At 39.4% G+C, this 23,112-nt stretch overlaps 2 protein-coding genes across 4 annotated transcripts; both read left to right on the top strand.

The window, feature by feature from the left end:
* Window positions 1-508: 508 nt before the first annotated feature.
* plin3 (perilipin 3) lies at window positions 509-12,730 on the top strand. 2 transcript variants are annotated; one of them, XM_063892246.1, is made up of 8 exons: window positions 509-635; window positions 5,858-5,947; window positions 6,172-6,367; window positions 7,018-7,100; window positions 7,503-7,734; window positions 9,489-9,829; window positions 10,763-10,981; window positions 11,412-12,730. In XM_063892246.1, exons 2-8 carry the CDS (start codon window positions 5,879-5,881, stop codon window positions 11,550-11,552), a joined length of 1,281 nt encoding a protein of 426 aa, XP_063748316.1. In that variant the 5' UTR covers window positions 509-635; window positions 5,858-5,878; the 3' UTR covers window positions 11,553-12,730. The 2 variants fall into 2 exon arrangements, with proteins under 2 accessions (XP_063748316.1, XP_063748317.1); XM_063892247.1 differs by lacking the exon at window positions 509-635 and adding an exon at window positions 5,177-5,199.
* Window positions 12,731-12,817: 87 nt separating this feature from the next.
* On the top strand, window positions 12,818-22,537 carry zgc:77486 (uncharacterized protein LOC405808 homolog). 2 transcript variants are annotated; one of them, XM_063892249.1, is made up of 6 exons: window positions 12,818-12,929; window positions 14,175-14,375; window positions 14,649-14,760; window positions 16,682-16,809; window positions 17,505-17,612; window positions 18,593-22,537. In XM_063892249.1, the coding sequence occupies exons 2-6, from the start codon at window positions 14,216-14,218 to the stop codon at window positions 18,739-18,741; spliced, it is 657 nt and encodes a 218-aa protein (XP_063748319.1). In that variant the 5' UTR covers window positions 12,818-12,929; window positions 14,175-14,215; the 3' UTR covers window positions 18,742-22,537. The 2 variants fall into 2 exon arrangements, with proteins under 2 accessions (XP_063748319.1, XP_063748318.1); XM_063892248.1 differs by having other exon boundaries at window positions 12,818-12,945.
* Window positions 22,538-23,112: the final 575 nt, after the last annotated feature.

Genomic DNA, 23,112 nt, shown 5'->3' with positions numbered 1-23,112 from the left:
TCTTAAACCAGTGAAGGAAGAAGCAGTGCAAACAGTAATGTTATTTAAATTATTCCAAGTAAAGGTAGCGGTACAATACAGTAATACAATGCAATGGAATACATGCAAGTGCTTTACTACAAACTAAATCCTTCCTTCTTTATATGCAATCGTTCAACAACTGGAATGATTTTGCTACAGAACAGACATATAATTTTGGGAAATGTGGGCCAATAAGCAGAGGTGGCAAAAGGTAGTAAAAGTAATAATACCACACTTTAAAAATACTTACAAGTAAAAGCATTGAGGTAAAAAACGTATTTAAGTAAAAGTACATAGGTTCTGTAAGCTACCAAAGTAAAATGACTGATAGTGCGACTTGTGTAGGTTGCTAATTGTGCATGAATTTAGCTTGGTATGTGCATTTATTTTTCATATAGTCTGCTAGGTGTGACAGCTGTGTGTGTAACTTCCTTGCTGTGATTTAATTGGTTTAAAGTTTTCAAGACAATCCCTCCCTCCACCTTCCTGCAGCCCATACTGAGCTGCAGTCCGGAGGAACGGAGGGAGGAACTTGTTGTGGGCTGGACGGGTGCATTGACCAGCATTATCCTCCAGGTCAAACCAGGACAGAGGAGCAACACACTGCCAGTGAGGTTAGTGGAGGATTTAACAGCTTTGTTTTTCTGTTTTAATCAACTTCATAAACACGTGTGCTAAGCTAGCTTGTAACTTAAACTCACTTTCACTTTGAGGGAAACTTCCAAAATACTTACTTGCTCCTAAACGTCAAGCAGGGTTGCATTTGACCACAAACTGCGATAAATAAGGATAAACTGATCACAATAGGGCTGTTGTTTGCTGCAACAAGTCATTGTTTTTCATCTGGGGTAAAGTTCATCACCCATTTAACTTGTGGCGAAATGACAGCTGCTTTAGGAAGAAACGGTGTTGTGTTCAAAGGCAGCAAAAACGAGTTGGAAATTAGCAGGATTTAAAACAGTTGACATGTGTCACGTGACAGTGCTGCGTTTAAATCCTATTTATTTTTTCGGGAAAAGAGCATTTTCCATTTAATGACAAAACAGAGCATTGTCTTTAAGGTGTATGACTTAAACATATTGATGTTCTTGGTAAGACAGTGAGCACTTGTGACCTTCAATTGTTTGGATATGATATTTAAACACATAAACAAATATGTATGTACTAAATATGACTTTTTGATGGGTTTCTTTAGAGCTGAAGATATAATAGTTTCCAATATTCACAAGAATAATCTTTCTAATCTTTCTTCTTGACCCTGTTATGATGTTAGGACCTCTTGGAAGAAGAAACTAGCTCATTCCTCTTATTTTTTCTCAGTCTGTCAGATCAAGGACAGCTGTAGTCCTTTGTATAGAGGACGGCTGATTTCCTCTTTAACCCACTGACTTTTACTGATCCCTCTTTTTGTTTCAGCTCTGTCCTCTATGGCAAGTGTCTCAACATTTTCCTGGAGAAATACCAGCTTGTCCATTAATATCAAAGGTCGCATAATAATCTGTCATGTCCAAAGAGATTGTAGCAGCTCTCCCTTCTGTGAAAAGAGATGATGTGTTTCAACAGTGTGAGGATGTTACAGACAGTCCTAACGCAATAGGAAAAGGCCTGTTTATGAAAGCATTGCTGCAATCACTTGTCAGTGAGACGATTCTTTCTGAAAGTCTAAAGTAACTCTAGTTTTTGTTACATAACAGCCTTCTTTAAAATATGTACCGTGTCACTAAAAATTATCTCGGGTTCATCTCACACTTGATAGCAGGGAACCAAGTGACAGACTTTGCTTTGTAATAAAATCAGGGAAGATGTCTTGGAAAAAACCATGTTGCTCAACCAAGCTGTTGCAACAAAATGCAATTTGCAAACACAGAGTCTGGGGAGTATTTCATCCAGCCAGACATATAAAGGTCATCCATGGTTGGAGCAGCTTGTATTCTGTTTAGTTTTATGGATATGAGTGGGGTCTCGATTCACTCTGTCGGATGGACGTTTAGACCTTTGATTTAACTGCCCGTACAGCTGGTCGGCTGCACTCCTCACGTCCTTGCTGCCTGTTTCCCCAGCAGTACGATCACCGAGGTCATGTCCTCCTTTGATTGATTCCTCTGCCCTTAACATCAGGGTAACCATTGTAAACAATTAGTGTTTCAGAAACTACAGGTGGACTCCACTTGTGTCTCCCTGCATGCCATCTGGTAGATTTCAAACAGATGCCGTCCACATGTTGGGAGCACCAGCTTTCACGCCTCTTAGTTTTTCTCATTTGCATCCCTTTGTCATGTTTTTGTTACTGATTCATCCGCAGTTTTCCTGACATGGTTTGGTATATAACATGTCAGAACATTATGAAAACTCAATTTGTTTTACAGTCATTAAGTTCTCAGAACCCAAGGTGATGTCTTTCAAGTGTCTCTTTTTCTGGCAATAATCCAAGAGCCGTGTATATTCAGTTTATGATCACATAAAAAATCAAAGCTGAAAATCCTGATGGTGGAGAAGCAGGAGCCAGAGTGATTGGCAATGTTCTTGTAAAAACATCAAAATAGTTACAAGGAAATAGGGATCGACCAATTATCGGCCGGGCCGATTATTATGGCCGATATTTAGCATTTTTATAATAATCGGTATCGGTCATTTTTTCCACCGATAAGCCGATATTGAAATGGATAAAGAATGGAACGCGCTACTTTGTCTGTAAAGCGTCTCTCACTCCCTGCGTTTGCCACTCTGTGGTCGATAGCATTGTCCCACCCACTACACCATCTGATTTGTTAGTGAGCACGGATCCAGCCAATCAGGATGGAGGACTGAATGCTCAGAACAGTTTGGCTTCTCAGCGAGGCAGTAGCAGAATGGGCTTCAACGGTACGGAGCTATTTTTTCAAAGGTAAGGTAACGTACATTCATTGCTGAAGTTGCAATGAATCACAATCCACTACACTGAAGTTGCAATAACACCACTTTGTAAGCTATTCTCTTTCATTCCGGACCCATAAGCAAAGCGCCCATTTCCTCCATTTAGCTAATTCCCGATTGATGCACGTTAGTTTACTAGTTCGCCAATAGAGCTTTAATAGATGTCAGTCTAACTACTGAAACATAATCCAAACTAGCTAGCCATTTACAAAACGTAACGTTACGTTTAAATGTCTCACAATTTGGTAGTTCATATAGCTGTAGTCTATAGACCTTATATTTGTATTGAACTAATTTGGAATAATTTCGTTTTCTTATGAGTTACATCAGTGTCCGCAACGGAGGGAGCGTGGTTCGCCTGATGTCACTCGTCATTTTAAATCTACCTATCCAGTAAAAGTTTTCTGTCCCAGCTAAAATTCTGTGAAACACCAGCGATATCATTTGTTACATTTTACTCGCTTTCCCTAAGCATTTTTAATAAATAGGCCTACACCAATCTAAACCTCAGTTTTCATCAGTGCCTGACAGTCACAGACGATAGACGATAGGTTTAGCTATTCGAGCTAACTTATAACATGTTTCAGGCAGTGTTATGGAGAGGGCTAGCTAGCTGTTTATCTTACCTGGTCGCAATTGACTGACGATAAATCAGATTTGTTTAAACTTTTATTGGTCAACGGGTGGATACAGCAAGATAAACGTGACATTTTTCGGTCAAAAACTTGACTGTCATACGGGCTTGGGCCCATTATTGTTACGAGTTATGACCGTCCGTTTGTCTGCAATCTGCATCGCTGCGAGTGAATGGATGACTGGTGGCGCAAGTCACCTCAGTAGGCCTGTCATATGACGTGCTTTGCTAACTGCACAAATAAGAAGTTAAAACAAACACCTCAATCACCTGAGATGTTGATATGATATGCCAACATGAGACCCGTTTCAAGCTTCTTGCTCCAAAGGCAAGGAAGTTCCTGTGTGCCCCACCCTCTTCTGTGCCAAGTGAGCGTGTGTTCAGTGAGGTCTCTGCTATATATGAAAAAACCAGAAGCCGCCTCACTGGAGAAAATGCAGAAAAGCTCTGCTTCCTCCACCATAACCTACTCTTGCTAAATTGGGAATACTAGACTTGAGTAAACCAAAGTGGGTTTTTTTGCCATTTTTTAGTTCATTAATCTACAGGGAGTGATTTTATTTATTCAATTAATTCATTAGTATGTCATTTTCAGTTCATTAAACATCAGGGAGTGATATGATTTACTTTTTCTATTTTTCTATGATTTTACATTATATGCATATTTTTTTTAAATGCTGCAGGCAGCTCCCTACACTTTGTGTTACAAAATAAGAACTATTAAATACTTTTGAATTACATTTCTGCTGCATATCGCCTTTTTTTTGACAACTGACATATTGGTTTTTTAAAAAAAAATTTTTTAATATCGGTTTTACATATCGGTTATCGGACTCCTTTTTTGGTAATAATTGATATCGGTATCGGCCCCGAAAAAACCATATCGGTCGATCCCTACAAGGAAAGGAAACGATGATCATTAACTTAAATTAATCAATTCATTGACAAACTGTTTGACCTGTAACATGAGAGATACTGGGGTTTTTTGTGTGCTCCGGACTCATTTGGCAGATTAAACGATAATATTATAAATCATCGTACATTGAAATCTTGCATTACATAAAGTTTAGCCGATAGACATTCGCTCAACTGAGCTTATGCTGTTAACTTTTCCTCCTTACATCAAGAAGGAAAGAGACTGAATGAGTAATTGAACAATTGCTTTTTCACCCTTCTCTGTGACCCAATCAAGCGAGAGATATAGTTTTTATTCAAGGCAATAAGTCATTGTATTAATGTAATATGGTAGTTTTTACTTAAAGCAATTTTTCACTTGAGTAATGGCTTGGCTTTTTATTTAAAGCATTATTTTACTATAAAGCATTCAATATTTCACTTTAAAAATTCCCTTGATATAAATGATATTGAGGTCCATTTTGCCTGCATACCTTCAAGTGAGCTTGTGAACAATCAATCTCCGGCATTAGTTCCCTGCTGGTTCATAGTTATTCATGAGTTTTCTCTTGACTCTAAGCCATTATTTAGCGATGAATGTGACATATTCCTGCATCAGCCCCAACATATCCATTTATACTCCTTTCATTGTTGTTTCAGTCACCACCTAGAGAAACCGATATTGTGTCTTAGTATGTACACGTACTACAAAGCTGAGGTATTAAGAAAAATGTAAGGTAGGAATTCCATTCGTGACTCTTTCTATGAAGCAAAGATACTCGTGAAACAGCAAGCCATGTTTTAAACCTCGGTGATGATGTCGCTAGATGTTCGATATTAAAAAGCTAATTGTATGTTTATGTCGTATAACTACCCCATAATTGACCTACACCTTGATGTACCAAGCATTGGCCTCAATAATCCCTCTTTTCATGAGCAAATTCACAAGTTTTCCCAGCCTCTGATCTTTCATTAATTATTTTGAGATGCTATTTATTCCTAAAAAAGCTAACATACAGTATGGAAATAAAAAATTGAATAAAAAAATTCAAATGTATCGTCATCCACACTTTGACTTTAAACTTTGACAGAGTGTAGAGTTTGAAGTGTTAATGACTTTGCTCGGCTGCAGCATATTTTTTTAGGTGCAGTTTCATCCTCATTTCATCATAGTGTTGACAAATGAATCGAACATGCTTGAGTTGCCTTTCAGCCCATTTATCCTCAAACTGTCTGACAGGACAGCAATTCCATTTCCAAAAGTATAACACATTTCTTCTCTATAAAGTAAATCTGCCACTTAAACAGAGAAATATCAGAGATGTATTTTATCATGCGTATACCGAGCAGTGTGAGGTGAATCTCTGTGTGTGACTCTTTTATATCTAATGTCAGAGATTGAATCCAGCATTCACAATGGCAGACAGCAGGAAGACTAATGAGAGTGGAGCTGCCGCAGCAGAACCCGATAATGGAGACCAGCAGGTGAGGAGCACTGTGACCCGAAATGACACATATTATAAAACCCAGGCATATTATGAACTCATTTGACGCTCGATAAGCCACTGTGGGGTATCAATCATTATCCGTAACAGAGTACTTGAACTCTGTCCTGAAAGATCTTAACTTTTCGCAGACAGGTTTGGGTTTCACTTTCTTTTCTTGTTTTAATGTCTCTTCAATGACCGTAATGTTTATTTTTGTCCTAGAGTGTTGTTTCCCGAGTGAGCCATTTGCCTCTGGTCAGCTCAGCTTGCGGGGCGGTGTCCAGCGCCTACAGTAGCACCAAAGACAGCGTGCCCTTGCTGAAGGGAGTGATGGATGCAGCGGAGAGCGGGGTCCGGACCCTGGGAGCCGCGGCCTCCACGGGCTCAAAGCCTCTCCTGGACATTATAGAACCACAGAGTGAGTTCTTGTCTCTCTGCAGAATATGATGTAACATATTTGCAATAACAGAGTACTATAAAAGAGGATTGCAAGGCTGTTGCACATTAAAGGTGGGAAAGCAATGTCAGGTCCAGCTGGGCTAAAAAAAAAAACAGAATTAAAAATAATAATTCTAATACGAAAATAAATGTAAGATTGTATATCGGTTATGTTATTTAATTTTCACAACTGTTCAATTCCACATTAATATCTCATTCATACTAATACACCACTTTATATATTCTACTCTTCATGTTTGATATTGTAGTACAATGTACACATTTCTTTTTTTCATATTTTATTGAACATTCTGTCTTTATCTCCTTTAGTTTACATAAATATTTCATTTATTTTTATTTGACACCTTTACTTTAATTTTATTTAATTATCCTTTTTTTTCATTGCACATCCATACTTAACTGATTATTCTTATATGAATGTTTTTATACTAATTACATCTTATTTATCATTTATTAAATAGCCTTCTTAAATGGAGCAACTTTTACAAAACCCAATCCCCCCCGGATACATATTTCCTGTTTCTGTTTCTTGGTATTGCTTCCGACTGATCCGGTTAACAGAGGATTATTTTCCTGTTGAAAACATTTAGTACATTTCTGTTGTTTCAGTTGCCACGGTGAATGAGTACGCCTTAAAAGGACTGGATAAGATGGAGGAGAAGCTGCCTATTCTTCACCAGCCAGCAGACAAGGTCGGGCAGACAATAAATAATGCAGTCAAGAAACATCTCTTTATTCTGCACTTGGATTCATTATTTTTATAACCTTAACCTCTATCACACGAGGTCGCTTCACAGAATAACAGCCCATTTTATAACATGTGTGATAAGTTCACACGTTGAATAACACTTCGGGTAACCATAGCAACACAGTTGACACTTCACAATAGGTGCACAAATACTGTCGCACTGTATTAACAAATAACAAAGCCATGGGTAAACTGACTTCTAAAAATTGAATAAAACACTCCTCCATTAACTGCTGCCTGTCGGCTAAATAACCTCAAATGTCTCTTAAGAGCTATGTAGAATAAAACACAGCAGAACCACCATTACTCTCCAAGCATGACTCATCATCTGCTCCTTCTCCCTCAGGTGGTGTCGGACACAGTAGGTATGGTGTACCAGTCGGTGGCGGGGGCCAAAGACGCTGTGGTTGGGGCCGCGATGGGCGGGGTCGAGATGACCTGGGCAGCCATCAGCGGAGGACTCATGACCGCCATGGGCACCAGGATGGGCCAGATGGTCAGCTCTGGGGTGGGCCTGGCACTGAGCCGCTCAGAGGACTGGGTCGAGCAGAACCTACCCCTCGCTGAGACGGAGCTGGGTCAGTAGTTCTTCTAAATCTGGAATGCATAATCAGTGCATATGCAGGGGAGGTGGTAAACCCATACGGCTACTGATGGGGTATAGTCAGGTGTGTTTTGACAGATGGATCAAATGAAGCTGAAACAAAGCTGCAGTTGGAATGAATTCATTAGGGACAACCATTGTCAAGTTTTCTTTATCACAGACCTTTGTGTTATTTAACAAGTTAAGAGCATTAAGACCCAGTCAGTAAGGATTTCATTTCTATATAGAAAGGTTTCACTCCAGTGCTTCATCAATACTGCTGGTGGAAACAATACTTTTTGCATTACAAATATATATTTTCTAATTGATATAGTTCTTTCTCTGTCAATCAGGGATAACGGTTCCAATCCTAAAATATTTCTTACAATTTTCGGGTCCAGGTGTTTATTAACATTTGGATCCAACAACTAGCCTTTCAATGTATTTCATGAAAATGTTCACTTGCAAACAAAGAATAAATAGTAAAATAAATAGCTTGTAGTTACACATTGGCATATGACATCATATCTACATATCTGAATGTCTCTACTAGAGAAACTTTTCAAAGTTTAAGAACGATAAGCTTTATGTCAGGCATTACTGCCATGCACTTAAACTTAATTTATTCCATAATTAGTATGCATGAATGATGGCATTTGCAATATTTGTCATTAACAGTGAGCGTCAGTAGCTGACTCTGTGTCCTTGCTTCACTGAGCTATAGATCAAACAGCAATTTCGATGAGACTGTCCAAATGAATCACCCCTGTAAAGGCAAGAGAAGGTGATGTGGCAGGATGTGGGTGGTCGTGATAAAAGTGTTAGATTATACCACTGTAATTTGATTTTAACACATGAATGGTTGAGGCTATTCATAGAGAGGGAAGCAGGACATTCCAGTGAACTTCCCCTCTGTTAACTTGGCCCATAAAGCACCCTCAATTTCCAACACTCACTGCTTTGACACCTGCTACTGTGATGTCATGTTATCATGACAACCTGCCATACTCCAATATAGCAGGAATACTCAAGAGGCCCACCTCTTCTCTGCATATGGATATAAAAATTATGCAATTGCTACTGTTATCAGCGGGAGCAGCTAAGTACCTATGATGGCAGTACTCAGGGGATTTTGGATTTGTTCAGTGGTCACTGCGGCTTTTAACAGAGGCACAGGCAGACTCTGCATTTCCCTTAGCTTCCACAGACTGATGGTTGGGGGAGCTGAGGTGGCTTTCAAGTATTTTTGTCCTCCTGAGCAGATGGGTTTTAACTCTTACAGAGTCAAGTAGTCCAACTTGTAACAGATACACCAATAAGCACTGTAGCAGGAAGCCTTTTGAGCCTCCATCCATCACTCAAAACATCAACACCAGCGCCTATACAGAATGTACATGTGAGTTTCTTCATACAGCAGTTAAATCTGTATGACAAAGGACAGATCAAGAGTGGCTTCAATTGTATTGGGGATTATTCAATCCAATAGTTTTCGTATGTAATGGATATTGTCAAGCTAGGTGGTCATTATGGGGAAATAAACCCAGGCAGGGTAAACCGGATGTTTTTGCAATAATGACTCCCTCTCTATCCATTATCCCACTTATTACAGGGCTTTCTTTTTAATAAATTAATAGTTTAAGACACAACATTAGTTATTTTCAGCAAAAATGATAGTAAATTATATGTTAATCATTTATTGGCACATTTTAATCAAGTTTGAGAATATGAGAGTTTTATTCTTCTTTTCAGCTGCTGTGGCTGAACCTGCCAGCAGTGAGGTGACTTCCCTTACCACCAGCCCCAGCTACTTTGTCCGCTTGGGGAAACTCTCAGCCAAAGTCCAGGAGCGGGCCCTACAGCACTCCCTGGGCCGTGCACGACATGCCAGGGATGCCACCTATGCTACAGTGGCTCAGATTACCAGTACACTGGACCTGCTAGAGACCGCTCGCACGGGTCTGGGTACCGCCAGTAACCAGATAGGAGGAGCCTCCGAGCAGCTGCTGCAGCGATGGACCGAGTGGAAGCAGAAGCAGGCTGGAGCTGGACATACTGAGTCAGAGCCAGATGGGACGAGAGATGAGGCTGAGGTCAGGGCATTGGGAATTGTCTTAATGGTTTCTAACAGGATTATGTTTGCATTTGACAGCATTTAGAGTGTATATACCGCACACACGCAGCATGTATAGTCCAAAGTGACTTGGAGGAGTACCACTTTAACAAGAATAACAATAACAATGATAAGAACAGAGCAAGAGAGTTAGAGTCAGTCTTGTATTTTAGAGGCTGACATTGTATTGTAATGAAAATACAAATGCATAATATAATTACAAAAAGGCAATTCAATTGACAACAGTCATTTGAATGTAAAATACAAATAAAATAAAACAGTATTAAATAAAATGAAGTACATTCAAATTAAATGCAAGACCGTAACTGTAAGCTTTATTAAAAAGAAAAGTCTTAAGCCCACTCCTAAATGTGGAGAGTGTGTTGAACAACAAACATGGAGCTGGTTCCACTGAGGAGGAGGCTGATAGCTGAAGGCTCTGGCTGCCATTGTATTTTTTGAGACTCTAGGGACCACTAATAACCCTGCATTCTGGGAACGCAATACCCTAGTGGGTGGGTACTATGTACTCTTTAAGGTAGGATGGAGCCTGAATATATTGCATTGTGTCATCTGAATTGGGATACGATGGGAAACTTCCCTGGCCTAAGGAAGCCAAAGGAATTGGAGATTCTGTTCAGTTCAACTTTAAAAAATCAACTCTGTAAAAATATCACTATTGGGATCAGAAAGGTCAAAAGAAAAGTGTAAAAAATACTGCGCCAATAATGTGATCTCTGTAAAATATTGCGGTCATAACGTAATCATAAAGATACTAGATTTCATTAGTATCTTCACAGTTCTAAAAATATATTTAATAAATAATACTGTTACTCCATGCACATAAATCAAAATCTATAATTGGTTCCAATGTTTGTCATTAATCTTAAGTCTTTTCACTTTCCGTTCACAGCAGCTGGAATGGCGGGTCCTCTCCATGGTACATGGTCTGAGCGACCAGCTGAAGTCAGCATGCTCCAACGTTGTGTCGAGTGCTCAGGGTCTGCCAGGAGCAGTCCAGGACCAGCTGACCAACGCACGGCAATCTGCTGAACTATTGCACGCCTCTCTGGGGAACACCAACACCATCACACCCCTCCTTCTGGAGCAAAGCCGTCACAATCTGAACCAAGTACTAATTGCTCCACATTGTCTTTACCACAGTGTGTTGTTTTGCTTCATCAGCTAAGCTAAATATAGTTGTGTGCTTGAAGTTTAATCGTCTTTTTTTTATTGCCATTACTTCACGCAGTTAGTCTTTCCATTACCTTTTAAATGGGTGCTGGAATAATACACACAGTCTTATTGAACAGGAATTAAATAGGAAACTGCTGCATACTTCACATAACCAAACATCCATTCTCAGGGGTGTCTGCTGATTAATATGCATTACTGAAACGAGGACAGTCAAGCTTACAGTATATTGTGTTTAGTAGTGCACACATTAAACCTCAGTGTTTCCTACTACCAACAAGCTAAGTTTACATTTCAGGTAGAGATTAAGATCAGATTATCCATGAGTAATATCGTCGAAAGTGATACTAGTATTTGCTTGTTCCCAGGTTAAACAGTCCCTGGATGGTGTCATGGAGTATCTACTGAACAACACACCGCTCAACTGGCTGGTGGGACCTTTTGCCCCGCAGATCACTGAGAGGGCAGAGGGAGCTGCAGTAATGGAGCCGAGCAATCCACACAACTAGACTTCAAGACTTTTTTGTGTTTCTCCATGAGTTAGGGGGAGTGTTGACAGACAACTGTATACCATATATGCACCATTTAAACATATACATCTGCTTGTTTTAATGAAAAAAAGGCACTGCCTTCATCAATGTTTTCTTCATTATGCACTAAATATTGTATTGATGACACTAAATGTGTGATATAAAAGTGAATGGAATTTAACCATTGCCAAAAGCACTGACCTTTGGCCTTATACAATTAACTAGTTTGTGCACTTTATTATATTTCCTATAAGATTATAGTGTGTTTTTACATATCAATGTATGTATCTGCCAATAGTTATGTTGAAAAGATTTTTATTAGTGCCTTTTAAAAAGTCCAAGCATTCCTTTAATTAAGTCAAATGAAAGATTATAGTATTTTTACATATCAATTTATGTATCCATCTACCCATACTTTAAAAGTGCCTTTCAAAAAAGTCAAAGCATTACCATGATTAATCCAAATGTAAGTTGTCTAGCACTACAGATACCATTTCAATGCTCTAAATTCCCTTTTTGAAAAATTGAGATGTATAGTTCATAGTGTTATTTCAGTATTTTGTGTCCGAACTTTGATGGATTCAGCTAATGAGCTGTCAATGAGCTGAATACATTAAAAAAGGTGTTATTTCCGAGGTTTGGAGTGTTGTTGGGGTGGTGGGCTTTGCTGCTGCTGGCCACACTTACTGAAGGCTGATCAATCTAGATACCGGCAGTAAAGAAGGTAACAGATGATTTCATTTAATTTGTCAATTATTTAAGTATAAATACAATATCCTTTGTACACTTCTAAGACTTCTTGTTTTTAAGAAGCTGATCAGACATTAAATTAAATTAATTGTACACAGTGTTTGTCATTCTATTTGACATTTGATTATGTTGTTAAAGGGCCTGTTTAACCTACGGAATAACGAGTACATCAGTTCAGATCTTGAACGTTGTGGTTTCAGCAAGTACAACAGCTTGACTGCAAAAAAACCTTTGAATTAAGTAAAAAGATGTATAGTTCATAGGTTTTTCATTTGCTTTTAGATGTGCATTTTTTATTGAGTATTTTGTCTCTGAACTTTGGATTCAGCTAATGAGAAAGTAACATTGTGGGAAAAGTACAGTATTGTTCCTATGATTGTATACATTAATAAAGGCGTTATTCCTGATTTTATGAGTTGTTTTTGTGTCGGGGTGTTGGTGGACTTCGCTGTGCTGGCCTCACTGACTGAAGGCTGAATCGATGCTGAGGATGACGTCATGGTCGTTGTTTCGAATGTCGCGAGTTAGCGCTGGGTAGGAGGCCGCGCACTCTGCTGGGGACAAAACTTGTACAAATTTGAAGCCCGAGGTCGTCGACAGCCGCCGGTAACTTGAATTTAAGGTACCATCTTTATCCTAGACAATTATGGGAGACTCCCGACGTGTGTAACCGACTTTAAACTGGCTCTTCCACTGTCAGCGAGCGCTCTGTTTTTGGGGCTTGCTGATTATGCTAGTCGTTGAGCTAACACTAGCCTGCTGCTAACACTAGCGTTTATTCGATTTAAAAGATAATACGTGTAAACTGTCTGTCGCTAAGGACGCTGTTCTTTTCATTTTCTTGACTTGAGCCACGATTTAAGGCTACCACGGGTGTTTTGTTATTCTGCTTGTGTTGGTATCTAGTGTCAGAAAGAGAAAAACGTCCAGCGAGGCTGTTTGCTAATGTTATACAGTGTTTGCTTTGAGCTATGTAAGCATAGGATGCCGATTGTTTTCTGCTGCGGACAAACTCAAACACTCAGCTGTAAGTTGTTAAGCTAGGCAGTAACCAACGTATCGTTTGACAGGTTTGCCAGGTAATCGGTTAATGTCAGGCTTTTGTTTAAGTTTTCCTGGTGGTTTTTATGCGGACCTGTCTTTAGTTTCTGCTTGTGAACTTTATCCTGACCAAAACATCTTGCTGTGCGGTGGAAGGAAGCATAAACTAGCTGAGCTACGTTAGCTGTTTTCGCCTGTAGCTTGTTTTGTACAGTGAAACTGGGCACCTCTCTTTGTGTTTTTTGATTTGATTTAAGTGCACAGCTCTCCACAGTTGAATACTTTCTAAACTCCCAGACCATTGTCCACATTTTCCTAGAGGAGCAAGTCATTATTAAGTGATACTTTTTATATTGTATCTGGTCTTTTACCATACTTTAGAAACACAATTTAGATAATATTAATAGTTCAGAACGGCAATTTACAGTTCTGCTTTAATGGCAAAAATGAGTGTTTAAATATGTTCATGGTGTTAGACTGAATGTAGTTTGAAGGTGTGATCCTGTAAAAAAAAAACTTCATTGCAGCTACAATTAGAAAGTCATTACCCTATAGGTCACTTAAGAAATATATTTAATGTACAGTAATGCTTTAACAACTTACCTGTGTTCATGGTGTTGGACTGAATTTAGTTGGATGAAGTTATGATCCTGTTTAACAGTCCTTCATTACAGCTACGATTAGTAGGTAATTTCCCCTTCAGGTAACTAACTAATACATAGTATTTTCTCAAACTGAATTGTCATGCTCCAAAACTTCAAATATGAATTGCAGTGCTAATCATTTTGATTCACTTATGCCCATTTTCAGGAATTTCCTCTCCCATCCCCCCTTGCCCCCTCTGTCAGAGCATGGCTCAGGAGACCAATCAGACGCAGGTGCCAATGCTTTGCACTATGGGATGTGGTTTCTATGGTAACCCCCGAAACAACGGCATGTGTTCGGTCTGCTACAAGGAAAACCTGCAGAGACAACAGGGAGGGGGGAGGTCCAGCCCCCCGGGAGAGAAAGGTAAAAAGATGGAACGGGGTCACCCAAAAAACTGTACAGTCATGCTAAAAAGGGGTTGGAAAACAGATGTAGCAGTTGCTGCCTACACTGTGGCCTTAGAAAGCAAGAGAGCGTCTCCATGTGTTGTCTCACATCACTTCAAAACAACTCTGGTCAGAAGAGACAAACCCAAGAGATGAATGGCTTATATTAAGATACTAAGAGACACATTGAAAGGACAAAAACAAAAGGTTCTGTGTTGTTGATGCTATTGTGTTGTTCTGTCCTCCACAGCTGCTACATCACCGGCAGGATCACCAGGGTCAGCCGGTGTGACTGTGGAGAGCACAACCTCAGAGCCCAGTACAGAGGTGGCAGGAACCCCACCTGAGGAACAAACAACCAGGTATGTTGATGGACAGATGAAAAAGAGTACTCAAACAACACAATGGAGCAGTGAACAAAATATCCTTTGTTCACTGTGAAGACTTCTTGTTTTTAAGAAGCTGATCAGACAAGTTAAATGAAAATAATTGCAGACGGTGTTTGTCATTCTATTTGACATTTGATGATGTTGTTGAAATGCTAGTTTAATCGACTAAATAATGAGTACATCAGTTGAGCACAGTGTTCTCATTAGTACCTTCAGTTAGTACAAGAACAACGGCTTGCCTCGGCAAAAAAAAAATGTTCAACTCAACCTGATGACTCTGCGCTTTCTGGTAAAAGCTCTTTGCCTCTCAAACAACTCTTTTCAGAGACTTTGAGAAGTAATATGCCACAATGTGCCAACTACATTTTCACGCCTAGTTCATGGAGAAGCCGTATGGTTGCTGTAATCTGACATATTTGCATGTATTGGAATAACTGCAAACCGAGCTCTATAGAAGGTCAGAACTGACTTTGGTACTGGGTATTGTATAGCCTTTACAGATGGCAATACTTTCTTTGTGTTGTCATTTATAAATTAAAAAACGTATATGTTGATTTGGATTTATTTTATTTATTTTTTCGGCAACTTACCATCTCTGCTTTGCATTGTAAATCAGTCTGCGCACATGAACCCAATAGTGATTGTTAGAAAGCTGCAGTGTTATTGTGTTTTTTTGTAAGCAAACTACATGTTCCTTCTCTGTGCAATTACACACACAATCCTTATCAGTTAGCACTCTCGGTACACCGTAGCTCTTTCTATTTACATTTTTGTTATGGATGGTTAGTCATTGGGTAATACCAACCAGCGCTTTCTTTCTGTTGTTGGGTTTTCCATTTTAACCAAATCTTTGGTGATTTTTTTCAAAGGTTTAAAGTTGAAATACATTTTTTGTGAACAAAGGCTGAATGATTCATATCACAGAGCTCTCTTGTTAGAAGTTGACACTGAAAGGGAGCGCTGAAGAGTGATGGTCTGCGTTGTAAAGACTTGCCAGAGGGCAATTTCTTAAAACTGCTGCACATAGCTGATGTAGTTCATTTTCTGTAAACATTTTGTCCCCGAAAGTTCGATTTAGTTAAACCAATAATTCATTTTGATAGATTTTGAAATATGTGACGGGTGGGAAAAGTATTTTAAGATAAGGATGTTGGTGTTCATTGACATTGTTCTAATAGTAGATGGATTGTGTTGTTTGCTTTTCCTGGAAAGAAAAACAGTGAGAATAAACCAGTTATAGATATTAGAGAGAGAACATCAGATAGACTTCTAAAGGATGTAAAACTTGAGCAGTAACTGTATTGTAACATGTTATCCAAGACCCATGCCTCCATCTCTGCGGGTCCTGGAAAATACAGATTAACCACATTATAATGAACCCAGTTGTTGCAGTAATGGGTTTATTCTTCCCAGATTCTCCACAGGGAAGTCCAAACAGTCATTTGCTCCCAGTGTGATGAAATGTTGGAATTATGAGAGAAGGGATTTGCGTCAGATCTGTCTACAGAATGGGATCGTCTGCAATTGTGCTCTGTGCTGTATATATGCTGCTGTCTCAGTCTGTGCATGTCTGTTTGAAGCAGCTTGTGTCTTGTCAAGTCGATTGTGATAGCTCTTCAAAGGCCTTTAACAAAGTCAATCGACAAACAAAATGACGGGACAATGAATGCAGCACAATAAAGCAAGAACAATATAAATTGTATATAGATTACAATTTCCAAATGGTTTCTGTGGTTGGAAAGACCTTTATTGTTTGAATTGTGTTCAATTAATTAGAGAGTCCAACCAAAGAAACCACTTCTTTCAGCAATACATTTACAACAGTAATTGCATTTCTGACTTGGAAAATAATGAATGTATTGTCTAAAATGTATTTATACCGTTGTGATTTCAGTCCCAGCTCTCCCAGCCCAGTAACTCAACAGATGACCGCCATGAGCATCTCCCAGGATTCGGCAGCTGTAGACTCTGATCGAGCGGAGGCTGACGACGCCGAGGAGGAGGGATCTTCCAACAGCTCAGGTAAGCATCACACAAACCAGTGGTCTTTTTTTCCAAATCAGTCCCCTACCCACTACCCAAGTGAGTCACACAGGAAGCTGTACTTAAGGGTTGCATAAAAATGTAAGCCGTGGGATGCATCTGTCATCCTCTTCCATAAACATCTCCATAAGAGTGTAAGGAGATTGTATTCTTTATAACCAATCCAATTAAACTTGATGAGGAATTTAAGATAAAAGTTGTAATTATATGTTTTTCTCACATTTGTTTCATAAATATGGGTCTTTGTTTTCCAGCTGTGCATAGGATGATGGGTTTTATTGTCTACTCATCTATTCTTTACTTCTGCGTCACACTGATTGACTTGGGACGTCCCTTTTTAAATATCACACATTTACAATCCAATGTCTAAATGGGAGGAGAGTGAATCGGATGATGGGTGACTTGAATTGTCTACAAAAGAGAAATAAAGAATACTTATAAGGTTATATTATACTGTTAGTCATACGAGATCTTGACACCTTCAATTAGGTCTGACTCGTGGTGTTAACCCTTTTTATTCTATATCTTTTCATGTGTAGTAGGGTTTTTTGTAAGTATTTTACTCATAAGCGTTTAACCTATAGTATTCTTCCTGCAGAAGCTGATATTTGTCCGTAATAGAGGGATTGTTTTGTGACCTTTGTGATTGTTTGTGCGTTGTTTTTCTTCTCCAGAACCAGTCGGGGAAGCAGCACAAGCTTTGTCTGATAGTGACCAAACTCCAGATAAAAACAAGAAAAAGAACCGCTGCTTTGCTTGCCGGAAGAAAGTGGGCCTCACTGGTAAGGAAGATAAGACTATGTCACACATACAAACCGAGTCGAGTAGAAATGGTGAGTCATAAACCTTTGCAGGGGTTCTGACGTAATTCATATTTCAGAACAGTTTGCTTAACACACAAGCCATTTTCTTAATAAAGGCTCCTTTTGCATTTAAGATAGGATAAGAGAGAGCTTTATTGATTCCCGTAGGGAAATTCAGGTGTTATAGCAGCAACTGAGTAAGAGTTAAACACAGGTCAGTGTAGATAAGAGCAGATAATAAGCATACAATAAGATAAAAATGTGTAAGTAACAGTATGAATAAAAATGTCACAATAACAAATACTGATCAGCTGTACATGTACATGTATACAGATAAGAGAGTGTAAATATATATGCATGTATGTGTGCAGTACGTCTATGTTGTTTGTTTACTATACATGGGTTAATGGTTAACACTTGATACCTTAATGTCACCTCCTTACCGTTTTGTCTTATCAGAACTAGAGAAAGTGTCCAGATGTCCCTTTGGTGTTTCACAATGTGTGGTAGTACAACATTAAATTCCACCGCCTCTGATTAAATATACTGGTCATAAGCTTCCTACACACTAGATAAAAGTTGTTTGTAAAATATCTTCCACATCTTATCTGAGCTTTGACTTTGATCTAGGCGTTGAAACCAGCATGATTTATTGTGTCATGTTGCTTTTATCTAAGAAGACTTTAAATAACCCACAAGGTCCGACTCCCAGTCCAGGGTTTGTTTAAGGTTTGTTTCTATCAACACTTATGAGAGCAACATACTGCAGGTTAGTGGTGCATTTCACAGTCCAAGGTATTTCACAGTATACTCAGACTGGTGTTGGGTGTTTAGCAACAGTTATGAACCTTTCAACCCGTAGTAGTCAGTGCAGCAGTGTGCAAACTCTTTAAATGTGTAATAATTTCTACAACAAAGCGTTCTGGTTTGTCTGACCGTGTTGCCTCTCTTCCCTGAAGGTTTTGACTGTCGCTGCGGGAACCTGTTCTGTGCCATCCACCGCTACTCGGACAAACACGACTGTCCCTACGATTACCGGAGTGCAGCGGCCGCCCGCATACGCAAGGAGAACCCCATCGTGGTGGCTGAGAAAATTCAGAAGTTATGAGGACTGAGTGCATAAAAAAAAAAGTCTCTGACTTTTTTAATTGAACAATGGCGACTTGGATGAAAACACCTGATATCATGACTTCATTTGTTCATGGTAGACTAAGGGGGGCGGGTTGGGGGTACAGCCACTGTCCAGATGCTTCCCTTACTAGCATCTCCCTCTCTCTCCACTAGTGACTGCGGCTGAACCTGTGTGTTTGTATGAAAGTGTGTGTGCACATTTGCTTGAGAGTCAGGGAGAGAGCCATAGGGGCCTGGTGGACTTAAGTGTTGCTGCGGGGAGGGGAGGCTTTTTTGATTTTTACCCCCTTTTTTTGTTTCTCAACTTTGGGGATCGTGTGGGTTTATTTTTATACAATCCCTGAAGGCAGTTGAAATGAGACGGGGGGGGGGGGGGGGGGGGGGGGGGTAAGCTGTTAAGGAATGTGTCCCAGCCTGGATAATGACACCCGGGTCAATTAAGAAGCTTTTTTTTAAAAAACCCAACTGGGAGATTTCATTTATCAGCAAGACCTTTTAAGGGCTTTGGAATCTAATTTTTTTTTTTCTCCCAGACTGAAAATGATGTCAACTTCATGTCAAATTGGCAGATTTCTTTCCCTCCCATCTCCTCTTACCTTTCTCACCGAACATACGTTGAACTCCCAAGTCTCTGCATTTTCCAGAAGTGTTTTCTCTTTGATATATTTACTTATCATACTGATATTGGGTGCATGAACAGTTATTGGAGGGGCAAGGGTAGGGGAGAACCTTGACTTACCTGAGTGATTGAATTCTGTGTTTTATTTCTCCTTTTTTTTCTGTTTTAATGAGCGTATGACATCAGAAGATCTATATTAATATATTGTAGTTAGCTTGAATTGTGTGATTGCATTCTATTTATTTTTTATCGTTTGGTTGGTCTGTGCTGGAGGATTGGCCGCATGTGTCAGCAAATCATTAAGATTTGCACTTAACCTTTTCAATTATATTTAAGTAATTTCCATCTTGATTATATAACCATTGAATTTTTAAAAAAAACCTAAGCTCTGGCATAATGGAGTAGAGTCCAGTTAAGCCATTACAGTTAACAGTTGTGCAGTAAAACATCCGTAGATTTTGGATTTGGAAACAAAGCACAACAAAGGGTGTCAACTGTAGAACACACCTCAGTTTCATTCAGCATCTGGGTCATTTGCAGTTTAAAGTTGATCTGTGTAGCACAGGGGTGTCCAAACTTTTTTCACCGAGGGCCATATACAGAAAAATATACGAAAAGCTGGGCCACTTATAGAGGTGAATATCGCCTCATAAGTGAAGTTATAAGTTAGTAAAACAAATCAAGTGTAGGTGAATAATGCGCAATACTTGAAAATGCTTTAAGAAAAAAACAGCCTACATCCCGTCTCTCTTTAGGGTTTCATTTATTTGGTGGGCAGCTCATTCCTTAAAACAGAAACCTCAGATTGCTTGCTTGAGTAAATATGAAGGTTAAATTTCAAGCTTGAATATAAGACAAGCAAAAGTTTAGTTTGTGGGCCTTATTGCATTATACTTTTATAATTTGCAGAGGGCCGATTCAAAATGGCCTGCGTGCCGCATTTGGCCCCGGGGCCGTAGTTTGGACACCCCTGGTGTAGCAGGTCATCTAAAGAAATTGCCTGATTGATGAGACGTTCTGTAAGGCAGTGTGTTCTCCTTTAAAAGCGCTTTCTGTTCTGTGGAGTCAGAATAAAGCTCCATGTTTCTCTAACCACCAGCAGACCACTGACACATGCTGGATGAAAACTGACCCGGGTCGCGGTGACTCTGCACGTTGACACACCTTCCGCTCAGCTCAATGTCACGATGCTACAGAGATGCGTGCTGTGCTTTCTCAATGTGCTCAGATCCAGACGTGTCTCTACTGCGAAGACCGCTTCTAGCTAGCTTCTACTAGGAAGATCCGACTTACCTGCATGTGTGCAGTCAGACGTAGGATTTGCTGCGCTGTTTGAAACGAAGCGGGAATGTCTAAGAAGCCACACGGCAGTAGCACAATGCATGGCTGGAACCCTAAGGTTCAAGTTAACAGGGCTCTACGGTTTTTCTTTTCAAATGTAAATAACATACAGCTCCTATTCATATAGTATAATCTTAATGTAGATTTTTGCCAGGTAATAAAGGTGGGGGACTATGGTGATGAATAGTACCATGTGTATAAAAGTGCTTTTCAGTATCCAAAAAATGAAATGTGCCACAAATGGCACTCATCTCCTTCCCCTCCATCTTGTTCCCTTTTTTATTTAGTAGTTATTAATCTGCCCATGTTATGTCCAAAGTATATTCATTACCTTGAGTTTCTCCCACAGGCAATGAAGCCTCTTTTCTACGATACTAGTCAGATTTTTAACAAGCCCCTTAAGCTTTATTAACCTTGCTGAATAACACAGTCTCCCAGTCCATGCTTTTATCCCGTTGCTGAAGTCGATTCATAGCGTAGCGATAATACTGAAAGCTAGGAAGATCCCTTGTGAGATGCAGAGGGGGCAATTGAGGTTTATCCCTTTCATTATCAAGAGCTTACCTTGTAAATGTTGCTCAATCTTGATCATTAAATATTTATGAAAGAGCAGTAGAAGAGTTGCAAGGGATTTCCAGACTATGTATTTTCAAAATACACCAATGCAGAATGTATTGGATGTGAATGACACTTATCCTTGTTTACACAGAATACCTTGTTGGACCTGGTTGAGTTTAGTTCTGGTTCTTTTTTATTGGAAACTTGATCATAATTTCCTGACTAAGTATGACTGTGGGTGACAGACATGTGTTAATGGCTTTGTGAGTTTGTGTGCCAACCCTGAGGTTAAGTTGATCATCTAAAGCCCCCGACTGTGATTTAATTACCACTGGTGGAAACTTGAAATTCAAAAGGAGTTTATGGGGATTCTGAGATGATGTTTAAGAGAAAAAGTGTCATATTCAGGGGGACTTGTGTTTGCAGCAGCTCTGCAGTTTGATTTTCCCTGCTGTGTTTCTTTATATATTCAGAATATTCAAGCTTGCCTGCCTGGTTTAAAACCATTTCAAATGTCACAGGACAAGACAGATTCAAAGTCCTTTCCAGTCATTTCCTTATAAATGATTGTTCAGGTTTGTAAATCAAGAGGATTTCCTGGTTTGCACTTGTTTTCTATTGACTGCTCATATCAACTCCCCCCTTTTTTCTTAATAAACATGGGCAGTTTGAATGTAAACCACCGTCATTCACATAATCAGCTGTAATGTCATTTACTAAACTACATGGCCCTGATATTGACTTTGTTTTTGGGTGGAGACACAATTTTCTTACCTGGGACTCAGGACAGTTTGATCCCTCATTGTTTTGACTGTTTGTGATGAAGGCACCAGCAATTACGGCAACCATACTTCAATAATATATAGATATTATCAGTACATAAACAATTTCTCCTCCTTCTGTTCTGTTGCTTCGATAGAGTTTTGATGTCTTCAGTCCCGTCTTTAGCACAACCGTTCATAATCAATGTCTTCATCGTGCGAGGGGTTTGATTGATAATAATGATGAACCTGTCCGTTGTGATGAATCTGTTTTGAATTCCGGTTTCACTGCAGAAATCTTAATAAGATGAGCTTGAGGGACATCAAACCAACTCTACAATGTTCACAGAGCTGTAGTTCTTGTCCCTTGGCACTCCAGTCCCCCAGAAACACCACCAGATATCTTTTTATTTTGTTTTTTCTTTTAAAGATTTAGGATTGTATGATGTGTAAGAGTAAGTATAAAACAATAAATTCACAAAGTTTATTTTAAATTACACTTGTCTTTTGTATTCTCTTAAAAGCTCCATATAAAACATGACACAGTAAGAGGTATGTAACAAGCATTCATGACTTCTCTGCTGCTCCAGTCCATGCACATGCTGTGGCCCCCCCTGCTTTGTACTAATACATTGTTTTCAGATACAAAGAAACACACTATAGGAACAAGTGGCGCCAAACAATAGCACTAATGTTTGACTCCGATGGAGGCTGTAGGAGGAATCGCAACAAGGTCATTTGGCTGTATTGAATGTAACGCTTGTGTGTTTTTCTATGAGAAAGTATGTCACCATCAAGGTTCAAGGGTTTTTATTGTCATGTGCACAGTAGCTACAGTGGAGTAATGGCAATGAAAATCTTAAGTACTGAGCTCCAACAATGCGACATATTATATATAGAAACAGAATCATCGTGATTCCTTGAATTCACAAGATCAGGAAAGCAGCGTCAAATATTTTGAGCTACCACATGAAAACAGGCTAGAAACGTGTCCTCAATGTTCCTCATACAACACCTGAAAAGTGAGCAAAAATAGTGTGCATGTAAAATAATGCTATTGGTGGTGACC

The sequence above is a fragment of the Eleginops maclovinus genome, chromosome 9, assembly GCF_036324505.1.
Source record: "Eleginops maclovinus isolate JMC-PN-2008 ecotype Puerto Natales chromosome 9, JC_Emac_rtc_rv5, whole genome shotgun sequence".
Classification (NCBI taxonomy): domain Eukaryota; kingdom Metazoa; phylum Chordata; class Actinopteri; order Perciformes; family Eleginopidae; genus Eleginops; species Eleginops maclovinus.
The sequence above is the reverse complement of the archived record's forward strand: the minus strand, read 5'-3'. Positions and strand labels throughout refer to the sequence as shown.